The sequence below is a fragment of the Puntigrus tetrazona genome, chromosome 24, assembly GCF_018831695.1.
Source record: "Puntigrus tetrazona isolate hp1 chromosome 24, ASM1883169v1, whole genome shotgun sequence".
NCBI lineage: Eukaryota > Metazoa > Chordata > Actinopteri > Cypriniformes > Cyprinidae > Puntigrus > Puntigrus tetrazona.
In genome coordinates, this window is record NC_056722.1 from 19632220 (window position 1) to 19651797 (window position 19578).

Genomic DNA, 19578 nt, shown 5'->3' on the forward strand with positions numbered 1-19578 from the left:
CAACGTGACTAACATAAGTTGTAGCAACAGCAGTCTCTGTACTTGACAATCATTTACATACAGAGATAACCTGTGGATTTCTACCAGACTTTGTATTTGTAGCAGACAGATGTGGGAATATTGTATACGAATAAGTGGTTTCCCTTATAACCTTTATAATGACGTCACGCACGTCAATAAATTACCAGGTTGCATAGAAACATACATTTTAAAATTAAATGCCATTAAGAAAAAGAGTAAATAATAGCCAGACGGCTCATTCAAGCAGATCAAAAAACAGTGCCACTAGGACGTGATACAACAAAATAAGAACATTCCTGTTATAATGAACGTCGCCGTGAACGAGCACGTAGGCGGCGGCTTCAAAACGTTAGAAACGTTTGCGCCCTTGACTTGCAGTGGATTCAATTTAAAAGTCTAAGCAACATATCTAAATCAATTTTGCAGAGGAAAACGATAAATAGAAAAAGTAAACAAACCTTTTAGAAAGTCCCATTGAGCGGGTACGCCAAAGCACCAGCGGGGCAATCAATTAGAGTTTGACGCCGAAAGCTATGACCCGCGTGCGTTTCACTGTAGGATAAAGGCTCGCGCGTCTCACGCGACCGCTTCACTTTCCTCCTCTCCCGAGGTCAATGAGAATAACGCAAACGCTCCAAACCCAACCTAAAGGGGTGGCGCTTTTTATAAACTCAAGTACAACACGAGAGGGAAGTCCAGCTGTTACACAGAAGCTGTAACTCGCTGTGGAAAGTAAGTCAAAGCTTTTAGTTTCTATTATGTGTTACTATAAACACTGGTAATCTCGAAATTTGCCCCAGTTTGTTAAAACAAACACCTTAAAAGTAAGTGAAGGGGGCGATTTAACCCCACCCCCTTCTTTTTCTTTGTCTACCTCCTAAGAGATAAAGTTACCTGAGAAACCTCAATGAACAACTTGATGAGAAGAAAGAACCTGTAAAATGTAGATTACAGAACTTTGCATTTTTCCAAGACAGCCCTCTGTGGGATTTGCCTGTTGAGTAATAATTTGTGCAACTCTGACTGAAATCAGTGGAAATCAATTTTTCCTCTTGCACAAGACTGAGCATGATCTCGCTCAGTTTTCTGACCTCTCCACATCATGAATGCCAGCACAAAACTCTTTTGTACCTTTATTTCTGAGAGTGAATCATAATGTTGTATAGACACACCACAGAAACTTGTATTTATTAAAATGATTAGAACACAAGAAATCATATATATTTCGGTATGCTTTTAGAGCCTGTAAAGTCTGTTTTCCGTTGTAGGATTTCTGCTGTTTACATACCAGACACCTTAGTCAGGATTAGGTAACTACCCAACAGATTCAAATAGTCTGGAACAGTCTAATAATAGATTGAGTCTGACACCAATCAAAGAATTTGCCAATCAAATGAAGTTTTGCAATTGCCTGGGGCGAAGTGACGGCACTTGTTGCGTCACAGTGAGAGGAGGAGGTGGAACAGACCTCTAACTGAGCTCTGCTGATTATTACCAGCCCTGTAACTCACGTGCTCTCAGTTTTAATCTAATTGACTCAAAACATTTAGAGTCAGGGGAGGTTAGCCTCAAGTATGCCTCTATTTCTCATTTACAGAGCATCCTTTTATAGCTAGCATGTGGCGCCTTTTGCAATACAGATGTATGAAACGAGTTCTTTCAAAACTGGTCTCTTTGTAGTTTCAACGTTCAAAACAGAGAGAAATTTGTCTTAATTTGCATCACAGTCGTGCCTGTTGACAGTTTCTCCCACAGAAACAAAGACAGAAGCGGGGGACGCGTTTAGCAACCCTTGTCAATATTTGCACTTCATGACTGAAAAGTGTCAGAATAAGCCTGGTGATTGTTTATCTGACTCGCTTTCACTGAGATGCGGAAGAAAATAGGCATAGAGAACGATGGATCGTTTGTTGAGGAGCTCGCTGAGGCTAAAGAATGCAGGAATTATGGGAAAATACAACCTTGGGGAAGAAATGCTGATCTCAGTAGCTCACTCTAACGCTTCTGGAAGCTCTGAGTCACAGCGTCGCATTGAGAAAAGATCCAAACCGCACCAATTAAACTATGTGTGACGTCCAAAACCAAGAGCCTGTTGGAAAGACACATTATGCATTTCCAATACATAACGGACTTAATTCCCAGGTCGTAAACCTCTTCCCCTTTTCGTTTACTCAGACACTGTATTTTCCAAAGTAAACAAACAAAAACATGCGTGCTGTAAATGTGTTTTCACTGAAGCGCTATCATATTGCAGTTACCTTGCGTGAGTTGTGTTGGTCTGGTAACAGGAACTCCATCGAGTGAACACGGGTGTCCGCATGGGTCAAGAGTGACGACCCCTCCTCTGTTTTCAATCCTGCAGTGTTCTGCTTCAATGCCTGGACCCTCAATATTGATGTCCTGAGGTACAGGGGCATCGTCGCGGCCTATGCGTGTTACTCCTGTAATAAAAAGCGATTCAATTTGTAAGTGCCAGCTTTTAGTGTCGCTGCGAGTTCGATTTAAATGAATATCGACTGCGAAAAATGTAAGGCAGTAAATACATATGTCTGCTGTGTGGTTATGTGTATTTAATCAATTCGTCCATAAATTCTGCATATTGTCCTGCTGTTAGTTTAACCGAAGGTTTATTGAGTGGCAAAAAAGTAGAAAGATTTTGGGGACATCTTTACCTCATGGGGCTTGAGGTAAAAATTGAATTTTGTAAAAAATGTTCACTTGAAGTAAGAGTTGTCAGTGATTTTCAGGCTATGTTAAGGTAAACCGTGGCTAGGGCTCCAGACTAAATATTAAGGGAAAATATTTTTCGGGGATTATTTGGGGTATATTTGGTATAAATGTATTTAAAAAAAAAAAAAGGTAAACCATGGCTAGTGCCCCAGACTAAATATTATTAAGGAAAAATATTTATATGGGTTTATTTGGTATATATTTATTGCAGTTTTAACCAATACTGTTTCGTTTCAATAATTGTTTTACAATTTATATCTATTAATTCAATAAATAAATATTTTTTTAAATAATTAAAAACAAAAACTTTTAATGCACTCAAATCTATAAAAGTAACAGCTCATTCAGATATAACTATAAAATGACGCTGTTAGGGAGTCACTTATTAGAACTTATTAGTTGGGAAGTAAGGAATGATTTTAACCATTTTGTGATTTTTTTAATTTTTAATTTTTTTATTTTTGTTTGTTTTGTATGATTGAATCCTCAGTTGGATTCTGCTTGAATGCAGGAAACCTTTGCGATCTTGACATTTGACAAAAATGCACCCGAAGTCATCTGATTTAATATTTAATTGTTGTTCATTTTGCTTGGAGACTTGTTCCTGGCACGGAGATGAACTGTTAAGGAATGATGTGTGTGTTTCTGTTTTACATTTCCACTCTCCTATGACCTCTGCTGGCTCATACACTCAACCAGTGACGCAAATCACCCCCCTACAGCTTTGCTTCAACACCTCACGGTCTATTACTAACAGATATGGTCAAATATTTGCTCTTTTTATATCGCAACATAATTAGACTGCCTCGATATAGCAAGTTTAAATAAGTCTTTGTGTGTGTTCGGCACCATGGCGGTACTGTAATATTTTATTACTCCGTCCCACTGGGAGGAAGTCAACTTGACTCCTTGTCCTGTCTCTATCCTGATAGGTTGCACACTTAATTTCCTGTACCGTTCTAAGATTGCATTCCAGCTTTACCATGGCGACCGTGATAAGAAGGGCGAGGAATGAGCAAGGGCCACATGCGCAGACAGGGTCATTAAAACAAGTCTGACACCTGTGTGTAATCAGAGACAGGTGAGGCCTTCTTACTGCTTCTTTAAGGTAAAAATGAAATAAGATGCATTGGGTTTGGCTTTACACCCCATCCTTCCGCCGTCTTTTTCTGTGATAACCTAAGTGCACTAACAATAAAAGTCACATGCATCCACAGTCGCATGAAGGCACACACAGATAGAGAGGGTTATTTACAGATCTATTCTTTGCAGGCTATTGTTCATGGTTATTTGGGTTTGTGTGTGAGGGAGGCACATACCCTCCTTTAGAGGTAGCAGAGTTATGGCTACACTGAGTCTTCCGCTGCCCAGACTGACCAGGTGAGGGGTCGCCGTTTGTACCTTCAGTCCTTTTCCGGTGTCAATCAGATCCAGCGGTGGACTCTAAAACAGTGCATTACAGCTCATTAACAGTTCATACCTTAAAGAACACAACAACAAATGTTTCACTAACCTTAGGAGAAGCGAGGCTTTGATGTGACTCTGGTTCGAGGACACTCGCCGGGCAGTTTGGCTCTGTATCCTGTACCACACAAAAAGAACAATATGTTTAAACGTATACATACTTGTTTTATAATCAAGTATAATGTTTTATATACTTAACCCATATAGTTAACCTATTTATATTCACTCAATAGTTTCTTGAGTGGAGCAAAAATACAAATTTTTGTAAAACATTTTTGAAAGAAGTCTTCTGCTCACTGAAGCTGCCTTTTATTTGGTCGAAATTACCTCAGCAGTACTAATGTGAAATATTATTTATGTTTAAATATATTTTAAAATGCCATTTATTTCTCTGATGGCAAATATGAAATATGAAAAAAAAACTTTTTTTTACTCTCTTTTACTCTATTATTCAGTATCACATGATCCCCAGAATCATTCTCATAATATGCTGATTTGGCACTCAATTTTTTTTAATAACATTATCAGTGTTTAAATTTGATGTTATTGTGGAAAGTGCTACATTTTTTTCAGGTTTTTAACAACAATTTATTAGACATAAAAAATATTTTCTAAGATTATAAATGTCTACTAACACATTTAATGTATGAAACATTTATGGGAATTTTTCTATTTATTTCTATTTTAATATTTCTATTTCATGTTTTAACTAATGCAGTATATGTAAGTTGATTTTATTATTGCTGTGGTGGAGGAAAATATTTTTCTGTAAATAATGAGATAAATTTGTAGATTCACCTAGTGTAAAGATAGGTACAGCAAAGACACTCACAAACATCCCCTGAGGGCCATAAACATCAGAGCGAACATACTCACACTCTCTAATCCAGCTGCCACACGTAACATTGGAATGTTTGTGAAAAGTAAAAAAACTGTGGGAGGAAAAGGCAGGAATGTTCCATGCCTATTATTTCCCACGAGTCACTGGGAGTGTTTGGCATACCATGCCAATGGAGATGTAGTGAGAAATGGCCTTTGCTTTGGTCCTGCCATCCCAGATTTGCAGTTACCACAGAGAGGGGTTTATGTACATTTCTGATAACCTTGCTCACAAACATACAATGCATTAGAAACAAAATATCAAATGCTAATGCTAAGTGCTGCTAGACTGCATGGCTAGTTCCAATATGATATTTAGTGAGGTCGATTTGACACATTTTTCATATTATGAGTCAGAATTTTTGGGGGAGTTCTTCAGACCTGAAAGCAGGAATTACATGTGCTATTCCTGCTCAGGAACATCTGACCATTACTGCCTCACGCTGTTTCCGTTTCCTCAGATACAAAACTGACTTCCTGAATGAGGTCATTGCTGTTCAAACACTCTCATTTCCAATCCACACGCCAGGGTCCAATCAGAGTGAACCATGCTTTCATACTACTGTTTGACATGTTTGTACAGTTATGCTCATTTGATTGTACACTTGGAATCTGTAAGATTTATATTTAAAAGTAATCATAACAGTGCCATTTTAGTTTGTTTTTTGTACTTTTTTAAATTTTATTTAGCACTGCCCCAATATAGATATGTAATAAAACAGTAAATAAACAAACACACAAGGAATGGTAAATATGCGATATGCATGAAATATGCTTAAGTGCACTATTTTGGAAAAGTTTGGGGCCGTTTTAATTTTTTAATGCTTTTGAACAATTGATCAAAAATTGGTTAAAAACTTGTAAAAATGTATGTAATATATAAATATAATAATAGTATTATTACAATAATGTAAAACAATTCATTATTACAATTCATTTAAATAATTAACTATTTTTGCAATTTAAAACACACAGTATACATTAATATTTCTACATGTATATTTATATGTATAAATTTATATTCATATAATTATTTATATACATATATAATTAATCATTGCCTAGCAGTATTTACTACATATTACATATAAAATTTGATGGCAAAGCAGAACTTTCTTTTTGATTCTTTTGAAGATTGAAGATTCTTTTGATTAATCGGTAGTTTAATTAAAATATTATGCAACATTGCAAATCTATTTTTGTCACTTTCGATCAATTTAATGCCATCTTGCTCAATAAAAGTAATGCTTACATTATACTATAAACTTGCCTTATTAAAAGTGAACAGAAATTTAACAGCACTGCATTCATTAACTCAAACTGCGGTTGATTTTCTTAAAAAACTCAACTTTAAGTTCTTTTAAGTCTTTAAAGATATTTAAGACCCTAAGTTCACGTCTGGCTACATCCCAAGAGGGCACTTGACAATAACATGACCTACTTTACAGCTCAGCAACAACTGCACATGAACCATAAACCCTTTCCTCAACTTTCTTTGCCCTCTTTCCTGACAGGTAGACAAGCGTGTTCCTGCAGGAATGTCCCAGTGTTTTTCTTCTAAGAGCTCCTTTGGTATGTCACCCCAGGATCAAAATACCATTTACATTCCTCTCCAGCACCTCTCCTTCCAATCAGCTCTTGGGATTATAGATGTGGGCCACTGCGATAAGGCAGGTTTGCTTTTTAAACACTGGCTGATCTTTGTTAGATGACCCTGACTATAACTTTAGTCAGCAAGACCGCTTCAATCAGGTAGAAGCTGCAATGTTCAGGCATGTTCAGACAACTACAGAAAACAAAGAAACCAGACTGTTCATAAAGAGTGAAGAGGGTTTTTTGCAGGCAGGAAAGAAAGCAACTGGGGGAAGGAAGAGGGGGAGAGTGTTAATTTGAAAACAACATTTATTTTATGAGCCACTAAAACAGGATGAAAGATAAGATTGTGGAGACAAGACTCAAGGAGAAAGGCAGAAGTGTTACAAGAACATTAAGGCTTTAGTTCTATGATGAAGAAACAGAAGAAGCAGGCAAAGCCAGAATTTGACACAAAGGGCTTTTTGAGTCCTTGTGTTTTACGCAAGACATGATGTGGGAGGCCATTCCTGACAACTCCATCGACTCAGCTGTAACGCACATGGATGATCAAAGAAGGATCACACATTCAAGTCTCACCCAGAGTTGCAGGACGGTTGGCCACAGCCACACACAAGGTTAGCGTTTTGGCGGACGGGTGGGAGATTTAAAAAGGCAAACGGTCTGTCAACCTCCCTCTGTTTTCATTCTTTCCCCTCATCAGATCTAACGAGAATGCTGGCAGAAACACGGTCGCTTTCCAGGCCATTTCCAAATGCGTTTGGCATAGGCTGATCTTGGTTGTGATGGTTGGGTTCATCTTTCTGCCCGACATATGGACTGTATTCCGGATGAAATGCTAGCTTACTATTTACTCTGTACTTAAAAATTGAAGTTCTTTATTGTCAACTATTGTCCTATGAAGACCTTTAACATTCATGGAATCTTTATTCACTGAAAGGTTCTTTGGGGTGAATAGTTCTTAGAAGAACCATATCTAAATGGATCTTCCATGGTTCTCCCCTTTTGAAACCTTTATTTTAAGGGCTCTGCTATTATTTATCAATTGTAGCCATTATTGTACAATAAAACATTAAACATAAGCATGCTAAAGTGTTATCATATACGGCACATTTTGGCATATTGCTGGAATAGTACAGCGATATTTAGTGCCACAGCTAAATAAATTAGGATACAACAGGATACAATTAGATGCAGCTAAATCAATAACAAGCAGCGTGAGCAGTGTCTGATTCATTAACAAATGACTCCTATGAGCCTGTTCCTTTACGTAAATCTGATTTTTTACAGTGTAGTATGATTCCTGGACAAATGACTCCCGTGAGCAACTTCTATTTCGTGAATCTAAATCATAGGTAATTGTAAAGGTTCTATTTACTGAATAAGTGGGCCATAATTGTACAATGCAACCCATGAAGTCTGAATAACTGCTATTGAGGGAAAAACATGCAGCACAATTGAATTAATGACTTTCGTAAGACGATTCTTTTTATTTAAAAGTTTAAAAAGTGACTAACCTTTTTAATAGGATTCAGTCTGATAGTCCTTCATTGAGTGGTTACTGAATCAACATCTGACTCACTAAACCGTTATAGTTATTTTCAGTGATGTCCATGTTGAAATGAAGCTTTCAGATTTGCAACAATCTCTAACATAGAATAAATGGGCTTCAAGCTGGCTCATAAATTATAGTGCCATGTTAAATAGATAGTTTTACTTTTATTAGGGGTCATCATCTTCTTATTAAAGGTCACGCACTCGCCTTTTTAACAATATCAGCATAGAAAACCCATCTGATCTCTCGAAGGTGGTGAAGCAGCTCTGCTTATGTAGTCCAGTCTGTCACATGTGACAATGATCTCATTGTGCCTGGACTTAATATGGGATTCCCTTCATGGCATGCAGCTCATTTACGAAGGGTTGAAGCAGCCCCCTTGCTTCCCCTAGACACACTCAATGATGCGAGATCTTTGAGGTAGACAAACCACTCTCTGTTCTGAGTTTCCACCCCTTTTAGTCTTTCCCTGACTATCAAGCCACTGAAAACCATTATGTTGCATAAGGAGGGTAAAATTAATGCAGCTCTGTTCAAAAATAACAACAGTTAACTATAAAGACCATAATTGGAATAGCAATTTGTAACACATTTGTAGCAGTAGGGTAAATGCGGATATTTTGTTTTTCAATTACAAACTTGAGGAATTTAATAAATGATTAGTCTGCACTGGTATAATGCAGTATTTTTTTTTATTTTCTGAAAAAACATATTAAGACCTTTTAAATCATTAGCCCCAAATTCCAAAGTTAACAAATGGAAGAGTGCGGAATGTTATTACAGCTGTATCTGACTGCAGGAATAAGAACCGTAAGGAAATCCACGTTAGTCTGCAAAACCATACGTAATATTATTCTAACAGTATTCCTCTAAAGCACAGATTTCTTTTACCGTAATATGTAAAGCTTTTTACATACAAAGCCAATTTATAAAGGTAAGCATAATTTGAAAACTTGTTGAACTTTCTACACTGTAAAAGTTCGTTTTATTTAAACAAAATACACATGGAAAATGTACATGGAAATAGTTGTTTAAAAATTAAAGTTATGTACTATATTTAGTTTGAATGATATATATATTTTTTTATATGTTCTATGTTAATTATGCTACATGCAATTCAATATAATACTACATATGTTATATATGGTACTTGGCGTGCTATCAATTAATAAAATGACCTCTAATAACATTGAAGATAAACCTCTTTCATGCTAAGAATGAAGACAATTTTTTCTCATGTTATTTGTATGATGTCACACCATTGGACACTCCATTGGTCCAATTTTCATTTGTAAAACATATTATATATTTGAATATGTATTTAGACATTACCAAAGACTAATTCATTGTAAAACAGTTCAGTCTTAAATTTCTGTACATATAGCAATTGTCACAAAAGTCACTAAGTTCCATATACTCTCCTCCCCAGCGACTAAATTGTAAAATACATTACATAAAATGTCATGAAGGTTGAAAATCAATATTCTTTATTGGCATCTATGGTTCCACGTAAAATTTTTAACATTCATGGAACATTTCCATTCCGTTAAAGGTAGTTTAAACCTTAATGTTCTTCACATTAAGAGCGCAAACAATTATTTTAAGAACCGTGTACTGAAAGGTTCTTTGGGGAACTCAGTTCTTCTGTGGCACCCGTGTTTGGTTCACAGTAAATCACCTGACTCTGAGCTGGTTTTGAATACAAACATACCTCATCCAGATGTTTTCTTCTTGCGACAGGGGTTATACTGATTGCCAGCATCATCACTCAGCACAAGTGATTACTGTCTTTGTAACATCTTAAGCATCAACAACCTGTCTGCCAATGAGAGCTGTGTGAGTCAGCCGAATCACAGGTTAACACACCTGAGCCCGATTGTATGTTGAGTGACAAGTCCACTGTTTTCACAACTATAGCATGTGGTTCACGTATAGCACCTAACCTAATCCCTCACTTTATCTGTCCTCATGTTTATTTATTTCCATTCCCTCAGATTGACTCATGAAATAATTGCTGCTCTTATGCATCAGTTATTTAACATTTGTGCTCTGAGTGTCATAGACTGTTACTTTACAACCATAACAGCTGGTTTGAGGGTTCTTATGCTGTTGTTTGTGCACAGACGGGTCATTTAAGTCAAATAAAACAAAAACAATGCAGAAAAAAACACAATATGAACCTCAGGTTTTTTTTGTTTGGTTCAGTTTTGTTCAATCAAGCATCTCATGGCATTAGTTCCTTAACTGTTTGCTTTCAGATTGTTTTAAAAATGGGCCATTTCATTGTCTCTGATGTTTGATGTTTACTGTATGATGTCTATCTCAGTTCAGAGTCATGATTCAGTGCTCATGATGAAGTCAGCAGACAAAACACCTCTAGACCATGCCATGACTTGTGCCAAGAGTCGATCATAGATTAAGTTAAATTAATACTGTGGCCAAAATAAACCTTATCAATCATATTTATCAGTATTTAACTTACAAACTTAAGCAAACAATTCAGTACACTTTTAAAAAAATATTTTCATATATATATATGTATGTATATATGTGTATGTGTATATATATGTATATGTATATGTATATGTGTGTGTGTAAGACTGAAGATTTTTACATTAGGATGGAAGAAGAAGAATTTTATGTCATAATCTAATTAGTATTTGTGATTTTTAATAGAGAAATCTCATATGCCGTAGGATATGTTACCATATAAATATATTAGTGTATACCATATACACTAATATACTAATTTTTTCAATATTGCAAGTATGCCTAATTAATGGTTTAGACAACAACAACAAAAAAGAGTTTTTAAAAAACTTCTTTATATTAAAAGCTAAAGGTTTGTTTAAAAGACAATTTTGTATAAAACATAAAAAAGTCTCACCATTACTGAAACGACGTCTGTCATCTTGAATGGCAGATCCAAAGACGATATAGCCTAGTGAAGGTGCGTATAGCGCTCTTCCCCAAATATCCTGTGCGCTTCCAAGTGACAGAGAGAAAAGAAGATCAAGCCTATTCAATATTTCCCTTTCTTTGTAAACTCCAAAAGCTCCGCCGAACGTTATTGATAACTCTGAAAACAAGAACTCTGATACGAACACTTATTTTTTAAAAGAAATTAAGTCCAGTGGATCTTTGGTGACTTGAAGGCGCTGTCCTGTCGCTCTTGGCCAGCGGCGACTCCGCTGTGCTGTGGAATGCGCAACAGCTGGAACTGGACCGTGCGCTGAAGTGCGCATGCGCACTGGAGTTACCGGCGCGTGCGGGTCAGCCAGCACTGACAGCTAGTTCACTGGTTCTTCACACATCTAAATATTCAACTGCTTTTAATGTATTAGTTTGAAACAAAAAAAAAAAAAAAAAGATCAAAAATGTTGGCATTAACATATAAAAGCCCTAAATAAAACTTCAAATAGCCTAAAGTTGTAGGTTTGTGCCATTCTTATGCCATATTTTTTGCTTTGCTGTGTTCAAAACAAGCATTTATTTATTATTATTTTTATTTATTATTTATTATTACCTATTCTTCTGTTCTCTTGCAGTGTGATTCCTCACCTTCATCCTTATCCTGCATCAAGAGAATTGTGAGTATATTGTTTTTTAGTATTTTGTATAATATGGATGTATTATGCAATTTCTTGCAAGTTTACTTACCAAAAAGAGGATTTCCTCCTCTCACTAATTAGTTAAAAGCTGTCAACTAAAATTATGCACAGTAAGAAATTTGTTTATTTAACATACTACAACGTGTATCATAAATTCACACCCACTGCTGTTCACACCCAACATCCAGTTTGTGATTAGAGGTCACGTGTGGCTTTGGTAAATCTTTTGGTAAACAGGATGCTCCTCCAGTTTTCTTTATCTCCGTAACAAGACAAATGCCATTTACCAAATGTATTATTCAGTAGTCTAACAGATGCTATTATATATATATATATAGATGGTACCACACGTGCTATGCATGTATGTTTGTCCAAAATGCCATCAAAAATGCGTTGTTACTATTTATAGTTCCTAATTAAGCTGGGCAAACAGAGGGAATGGAGAGCTGGATGACCTTTGGTCAGATCGCAGATGGCCTGTGTTGCCCATCCAGCCTCCCTTCACCCTGGAGACCAGGAGAACCCAGCAGAACCCTCAAACAAAGAGACAGAAGCTACGAGCGTTAAGCCAGTTAGAAAAAACACTGGAAGAAGTCCACTGTACCCACAAGGCCACAGCGGCGTGTAATTACACTGCAGTTAGTGTCCCTTTATATAAGTCACTGCACTGTTGCCGACATGAAAAAAAAAACACACAACCTCTGACATTCTTTCAGGACCTGGAATGAAATAAATAGGGGGAGTGAACAAAAGGAGAGGCGAGAGTGTGAAAGAAAGGATGGAGAGAAGGAATTTTGTTTGTTAAGGTTTTAAAAAGACCACTGGTGCACACTTTTATGGAAAGAACAAAGAATGTCATAGTTTCAAAATGCAGCTGGCCGGGTCTCTATGCCTTGAACCTCACAAAAATTTGGCAAGATGTTTTTAAGGCTTGGTGTTACATGTCAAATCACTGATATCAAGTCCAAACTTCTGACCACTAAAATTCCACTAATTTTTGGAACTGATTGATCCTATGCCTCACCGATCTGTTCGGATCAGTGAGGCCTGCCATCAACCCATTCCAAAATGAAATCTATATACTATACAATTTGAAAGAAAGCAAGTTGATTAAAAAACTGAATCCAAGATTTGGCGATAAGCATAATGAAAGATTTATAAAGATATTGTTTTTGACCAGAACACCAAATTAGGTAAAGCACAGCACAAGGGTTAAACGTGGACATTATTTAGGATTTTGTACACAGTGACATTGTAATGTTAAAATGAATAAGAATTATTGAATATTTAGCATTATTTCTAGGTTACTAAGCAAATTAGCAAATTTGTGACATCATGTGACTCCTTTGTACAGACAGTCAGATGTTCTTGTTTTTGTTGAAGCTCATTAGATTATCTCAAATCATGCTGGAGAACGTGATCATCAGGTTTTACACAGACTTATGGGTTTTCAGAGACTTTCAATTTAACTCTTCACTCGCACGTTGATAATAATAAATGAAAAAATAAAGGAAATAAACACAAATGCACTTTTGGACCCTACAGCATTCTAAATGTGGTTGCATTTCTCATTTGAAATTCACTATCAGTATCCAAACTGAAAAACTGAAGGGGAAACATTTCCTTTACGATAACGGCGGTGGACAAAAACTGTGATTTTTCAAAGCCAAAGAGAAAAAGAGCAGCTGTGCTGATTAGATCTGTCTCTATTTTCTTTCTCTCTTCCTAAATACCTTCATGCTTTGAGCACATAATTGTTTCTTCATCGGATTCAAATGTTCTGTGTGGACTCGTTCACATGACCCTGATCATTATCTGATCGCTTTTCCATCCCAAAGACCACAGAAAACAGTGGAATGTGGAGAATTGCAGGTGTGGAAGATGTTGTGCTCTGAAGGGCCCTTGATGTGCAGACACTATCATTGTTTCTGAGAATACTGGTAAGAACATTTTTTTAAATACTGAAGATCATTAAAGTAAGCTGAGAATAAGGAAAAAAGAACCTTTCTTGTTTGAAACAAGCCTTTCATATTTGTCTCATACAGTATTGTTACTGTTAACTTAAACTATTAAAATAGTCTTCCGTAATGTAAATAAAACTGAAATAAAATAAAACAAGTAATAAAAAATAACTGTTGCAAGGATCAAACTAAAAGTAAAATAATAATAAAGATGTAAATAAATATTAAATTATAAATAAATATAATATTTATGAGGCCACATTATATAATTTACCTTTCAAAATTAATTTTTGTATTCAATAAAAATGTACTTTTCAAAAGAGAGAGAGAAAAAATGTGTATAAAATGTACTATAAAATATTATCCACCATGGTAGAATTTATTATTTTGAAAATTGAGGCAATGGAAAATAGAAACGCTGTTTATTGTTGTATTGCACCAGCTGTAAAAATAAGGTTCCTGCCATGACCGAGGCCCACATCTTCAGTACACAAATAAAGACCAGAAACCGTTGATCACATCAGGTATACATATGAGCCAGTGCTAAACATTTTTAATGTGCTGAGATGGGAAACTTTCTCATTCATGACGCAACAAAAAACTCAATGAACTTTGATATAGAAACTGCGATATAGAAATAAACATTTAACATTTCTTAAAATATGCTCTAAATCATTATAAGTAATCATAAATAATTACAATAGTTTCCTTCAATACATGAAGTGTAGGTGAACAACTGTTGTTGAAAAGAATAAAAACAGCAGTTGAGTTTCAGTGAACATGGGTATCTGATTGATGGCACTTAAAGTTCTGTTGAAATAAATATAAAAAATGGTAAGCTCTCATAGTCCTTCATTCTGGTCACTAAATAGGCCGTGTCCCTTGCCGATCCTAAATAAGAAGGTTATTTAATTTAATGACAGTGTTAGCGAAGTCCACAAGTTCTACGAAGTCTGAAGTGATGATATTGACCCCGTCTACACCTGGCTTTTGTGCCTCCACCCACGTCATTATGGTTGGAAGGTTCCTGTGAGAGAAACAACAGAAGCATATGTAAGAATATACATGTGGAATGCAAAATTCCAATAAATGCTGTTCTTTTTCTTACTACTCATCAAATAATTTATCAATATTTATAAACAGTGTCCAAAAAAAATTAAGCAGCATACAGTAACAGTTTTAAATGTTTCTTGTGCAGCAAATCAGCATATTATAATGATTTCTAAAGGATCACATGACACTGAAGACTGTTAGTCCATAAGAGATCCTACCAACCATTTTTGAATGGTAGTCTAAAAATGTGCATTAATGCATTTATAATCAACGTGACAAACTCACGTCTTCAGGGAGCTGCTATTAGCAAGTTAGTATTAGCAATTACTGTGTTAATTCTATTTCAGGTCAGCCAAGTCAGCTCTGACTAGATATAAACTTCCCAAGCTCCACAGTCATCTGCAACAGCAGCCTGGACAAAACCAGGAAATGGGAAGCTCAGACTGTGTTTATCCTGGAATAATAAACAATCCAACTTCCACACAAGCAGAATTAAACAGCTTCCTCCGAGACGGCTGTCTCACTGGGATGTCCGCTAAGACTCAGCACAAGGCTCCATACTTCTGTGTCGGTCAGTATCTGTGCCACTATGTCCCATTAAAGTCAGACGGTCTAACTTCAAAGGCTACACTCAGAAGAGCTTACATTATGTCATTTGAATGCTATATGCACTCTATATGCAAATATTTTCTATGCATAGATCAAAAGCCAGCGGTGTATTTCAACAGGCCTGGGAATTTTTCAGTCAGGCCCAATGAGTAGCCTGGGACCTTAGTGGACCTCTGGAGTTGTCCTCAAGAAGAGGTTCCTCAGACCTCACTTACTAATTTGTAAATGTTGTTGGGCCTGCCACCTAGTGGATTATTTTAAAATTGTTTGTCATTTTTATTAAGGTTTGTTTGTATGGTTTTACATTTTTATTTATTTCAAAAATGTGTTATAGTTTACATTTTTCATATTTTTTATAATAACTCACCTCTCCACCAGGTAGTTTCTTAGCCCTTGTACCAAGCCCCTGGCGATGGTCTTGACACGTGGGGTTAAAATAGCTTGAGAGACATGAAAGCTGCCATATTTGGCTCGTTCACCCAGAGTTGTCTCCAGGAACTGGATGAGCTTGGTGGTGTCTGTTGTATTGGCCCAGGGGGCGGGAATTTTACTACCAGGCCACATCACAGGACAACCCTCAGCGGAAGGATGATGGTAGAACACTAGAACCTGTAAAATCAAACACAAACTGTTGTTGACTATAAGTAACTTTGCAGTCTAATAAAACTCTACAAATAGTCAGGTGAGTTAGATGACATGTAATTGCAAAATGACTTATAATCAACAGAATTCCCAAAGTGAACCATCAAAGTTTAGCTGAACATTCTGTTATCATTTACACATTTTATTCCAAATGTTGGTTTAGGTTTAGTTCCTATTGACTTGTCATTGCATGCTATTTATTTTTAATCTTCAACTTAATTTTAAAAGATGAGTTTTCATTTTACAAAGAATTCTGACTTTAAGGAGAGGTGTTCTATTCTTAGACAATAATAATAGACCAAAAATGTACATAGATAGGCAGACCTATCTAGCAAAAACAATTAAACTTGGTGTTGATGTTGGGTTTCTGGAAAATTTGCATGTCGTCCTAATCAGTTATGTCCACAGACTAACATGAGAATCTGTTCACAAATAGAGCGCTCAAATGGGATGCTGGTGTCCAGTTTTTGTAATTTATACACCTGTCTGTCTCCATCGGAGTAGAGGTGAGACATTAATCCTATGGTGATTAGGGTCAGTACACAGCAGGAATAGCTGACCTCTGGTGCAACACACCACAGACTCAGCACAGCCAGGGTTATTCTAACAAACTAAAAGTGAAACTAGACCAGAATTTCTATTACTTGAAATAACTGAAATGAAATATAAAAGCACGTTTATTTCTGCTAGTAACCGAGTTGACATTTCTCATTTTGATTTAGCTTGACGTGGTAAGATAACTGTAAAAAATTTAATAAAACCATATACAATACCATATACAAAAAAAAGGCAAAAGCTGCAAAAAATTATAAAAACACAAAACAAGATTACTAAACTTCACCAAAAAAAATGGTGTAAAATGTAATGTACTATATTTTAAGAAAAAAAGCAATAATAGTATCTCAATAATACCTGGACTTAAACAGTTGGTAACAGACATTTAGAAATTCGTGTCCGGTATTTCAGTGAAAAGTAACCCACACAAAAAAATTGCAATAATTTCCATATTTCAATAATAGTGCTAATGCAATGCATATCAATGGAATCTAGTCAGAAACAGCTCTGCATGTGTATGGATTTGTGTTTTGATGCTGTGAGACCGGACTAAAATTTGTATTGGTAACAGGAAAAACGTTATTTTCCATTTGACAGCTAATTTGAGATCAGTTTCAGTATGACTGATCACCTAATCCTAATCAAAGTCAACCTCTCACAATGACTCTTTATTTCCTCCATCTAAAGGGCACCAAACGGTATCTCAAGTTCTCACAAAAGTGGTTGTTTATTTAGATATCATGCGGATTAATCAGCGACCTAAAATCCATCAGTCGGTCAATACTTTCCATTTATATTTGCAGCCTTTTTTATCAAATAACATTTAAGATAGTTTTCTATTTGTAAAGCTTTCATTATCATGTTCATCCAGAGCTCACCTGGTACCTGTTCTCCCACAGATAATTCAGAGTGATGTCCTCCACCACGTCGATCTTGCAGAGCTTGTGACCAAACACGTCCTTCAGCATCTTGATTAGGTAATAATGATGCTCTTCGCTCATTGCATAATGATGGTTAAAGTCTAAAAAAACAACCTCTTTCTTGTGTATGTTCAAAAAATTGTTAATGTCATTAAGGCCATCACGTACTTTGTGTCCAAACAGCCCGTGTATAAAGTATATCTCGTGGCCTGGTTCTCCTGGTTTAGAGGAAACACGTAGGTCAAAATAGCGTATTCCTCCTTCGAGCTGTTCCCTAAAGGTGAGGTTCTGGGTCATGGACCACTTCTTCATCACCTTCTTGGCCAGGAAGCGAAAAATCGCAGCTAGGTGCTTCACATACGCTTTCTGGTCTGGACCGACCGGAGCTTGTTCATCCACCCAGAAGCTGAAGGAATCATGAGAACCTATAGCACAAGCATGAAGGCAGCATCAGCACAAAGATATCAGGACAGTACTACGTTCATTTAGCCGTTATGTCGTGAATTAGATTATAAACAATATTAAAGATTTATTAGAAATATATACCTTTCATTGCATTTAAAAAAAAAAAAAAGTGATATAAATTTCAATGTAGCACTTGACCCCGTACACCCTTCACACACACTATTCACCCTCCTGCCATCTGGTAAGAGGTACCGGAGCACTCGGGTCCTCACAAACAGACTGCTGAACAGTTTCTTCCCACACGCCATCACACTCCTCAATAATCACACCTAAATGGACTTTCTCTTCCACATGCATTCTTTGCACTTCGTATTTATTGTTGTCTTGTATTCTGTGTTCTTTGCACTGATTTTGTCCTTGCACTGTTTGCACTAGTTTGCACTAGGTCTTGAACTTTACTCTCTTGCCGTTTGCACTAGTCTGCACACTTTGCACTTTATGTGGCTAAAACACTGTCTTAGCTCAGTTTTTTTGTATTGTGTTGTGACTTTATGTAGCACCAAGTCCTGGAGAAAGGTCTCATTTCACTATGCACTGCACAGCTATATGTAGTTGAAATGACCACTTGACTTGGTTTCTATACAAACAGGTTTGATCATTTAGGACCGTCTTCTGGTGAAAGGCTAAAAAAAATTGGAGAGACCCATATTTGTCTTTATAGAATTATCATCCTTAAAGGATTATGATGTCATCATGATGTCATGCCATTCATTTATTTATTTGTTTTTTACATTTTTATAAGAGTGCATTTGAAATCTAAAATTTAAGATGAATGTTTTACTATACATAAAATTAAAAAGGCACAATATATTTAATGTTGCATAATATTTATAAATATAGAAAAAGTTTAATAGTAACAAGAATTAATAATAATAAATTCAATAAATATATATAGAGTTAAAATGATCACTTTATTAATGAATGTAATATTTAATAGATACTATTATTCTATTATTGTAAACAGGGTTAGTGACAGGCCCAAGAGGAAAATATAAATAATATGACAAATAAACAACATGCTTTCTTAACAAATAATTGCATTAGAATGAAATAACTGTAAATGGAAAATAATAGCTTGTTTTAATTTTACCCACACTTTAATATTTCACTTAATTTCAGTTAAATGTCAAAAAGGAAAAGACGTCCTCTCACCAGGAACCGCCAGGTGCTTGAGGGGCATGGATGAGAGGGCAGGGCACAGGGAGCCCATCCAGTCTGCATTGGAAGTGTTTCCAGTGGGTCGAGTCTTCATTTCCTCTAGTAAAGGTTTTCAGCTCTAAAATTCACGGTGCCAATTCAACACAGATCCAGGCCAGGCCAATCCAGCAATGCTTGTTATCCCCCGTGAAATCATTACGGTCAGTCGGGTCATCAACTCACGATTTGAATCAAGATAACAACGATTTAGTCATTATAATGTCACTAGATGTGTGAGGCAGACTGCAGATGGAGAGCGAGCTCTTCTACAAAGTAATCTTCTTAAATCCAAATTAAAATCCTTATCCTCCTCCCCGCTTCCC

General features: G+C 36.2%; 2 protein-coding genes and 1 long non-coding RNA gene across 10 annotated transcripts in view; 1 reads left to right on the plus strand and 2 right to left on the minus strand.

Annotated features, from left to right (window-relative positions):
• The window catches only part of phldb2b (pleckstrin homology-like domain, family B, member 2b), a 37238-nt gene extending 25795 nt beyond the window's left edge, over positions 1 to 11443 (minus strand). For 4 of the 8 annotated variants that reach the window (XM_043226059.1, XM_043226060.1, XM_043226061.1 and 1 more), the window contains exons 1-4: positions 11130 to 11443; positions 4265 to 4333; positions 4071 to 4194; positions 2280 to 2462 (exon numbers count right to left, since the gene is read on the minus strand). In XM_043226059.1, coding sequence (XP_043081994.1) covers positions 2280 to 2462; positions 4071 to 4194; positions 4265 to 4333; positions 11130 to 11153 — 400 coding nt within the window. In that variant the 5' untranslated portion in view covers positions 11154 to 11443. Of the gene's footprint in view, positions 1 to 479; positions 619 to 2279; positions 2463 to 4070; positions 4195 to 4264; positions 4334 to 11129 lie in introns of those variants that run through there. The other 4 variants (XM_043226063.1, XM_043226062.1, XM_043226065.1 and 1 more) reach the window with 3 other exon arrangements.
• Positions 625 to 10348, plus strand: LOC122329656. The gene is made up of 4 exons (XR_006247945.1): positions 625 to 753; positions 3684 to 3832; positions 6609 to 7304; positions 7391 to 10348. It is a non-coding gene; the product is annotated as an uncharacterized LOC122329656 (long non-coding RNA).
• A 3107-nt stretch (positions 11444 to 14550) lies between the features above and the next one.
• plcxd2 (phosphatidylinositol-specific phospholipase C, X domain containing 2) lies at positions 14551 to 19310 on the minus strand. Its single transcript, XM_043227076.1, has 4 exons — positions 19211 to 19310; positions 17552 to 18045; positions 15844 to 16085; positions 14551 to 14841 (listed from the first exon to the last, which is right to left on the minus strand). Exons 1-4 carry the CDS (start codon positions 19308 to 19310, stop codon positions 14706 to 14708), a joined length of 972 nt encoding a protein of 323 aa, XP_043083011.1. The 3' UTR covers positions 14551 to 14705.
• Positions 19311 to 19578: the final 268 nt, after the last annotated feature.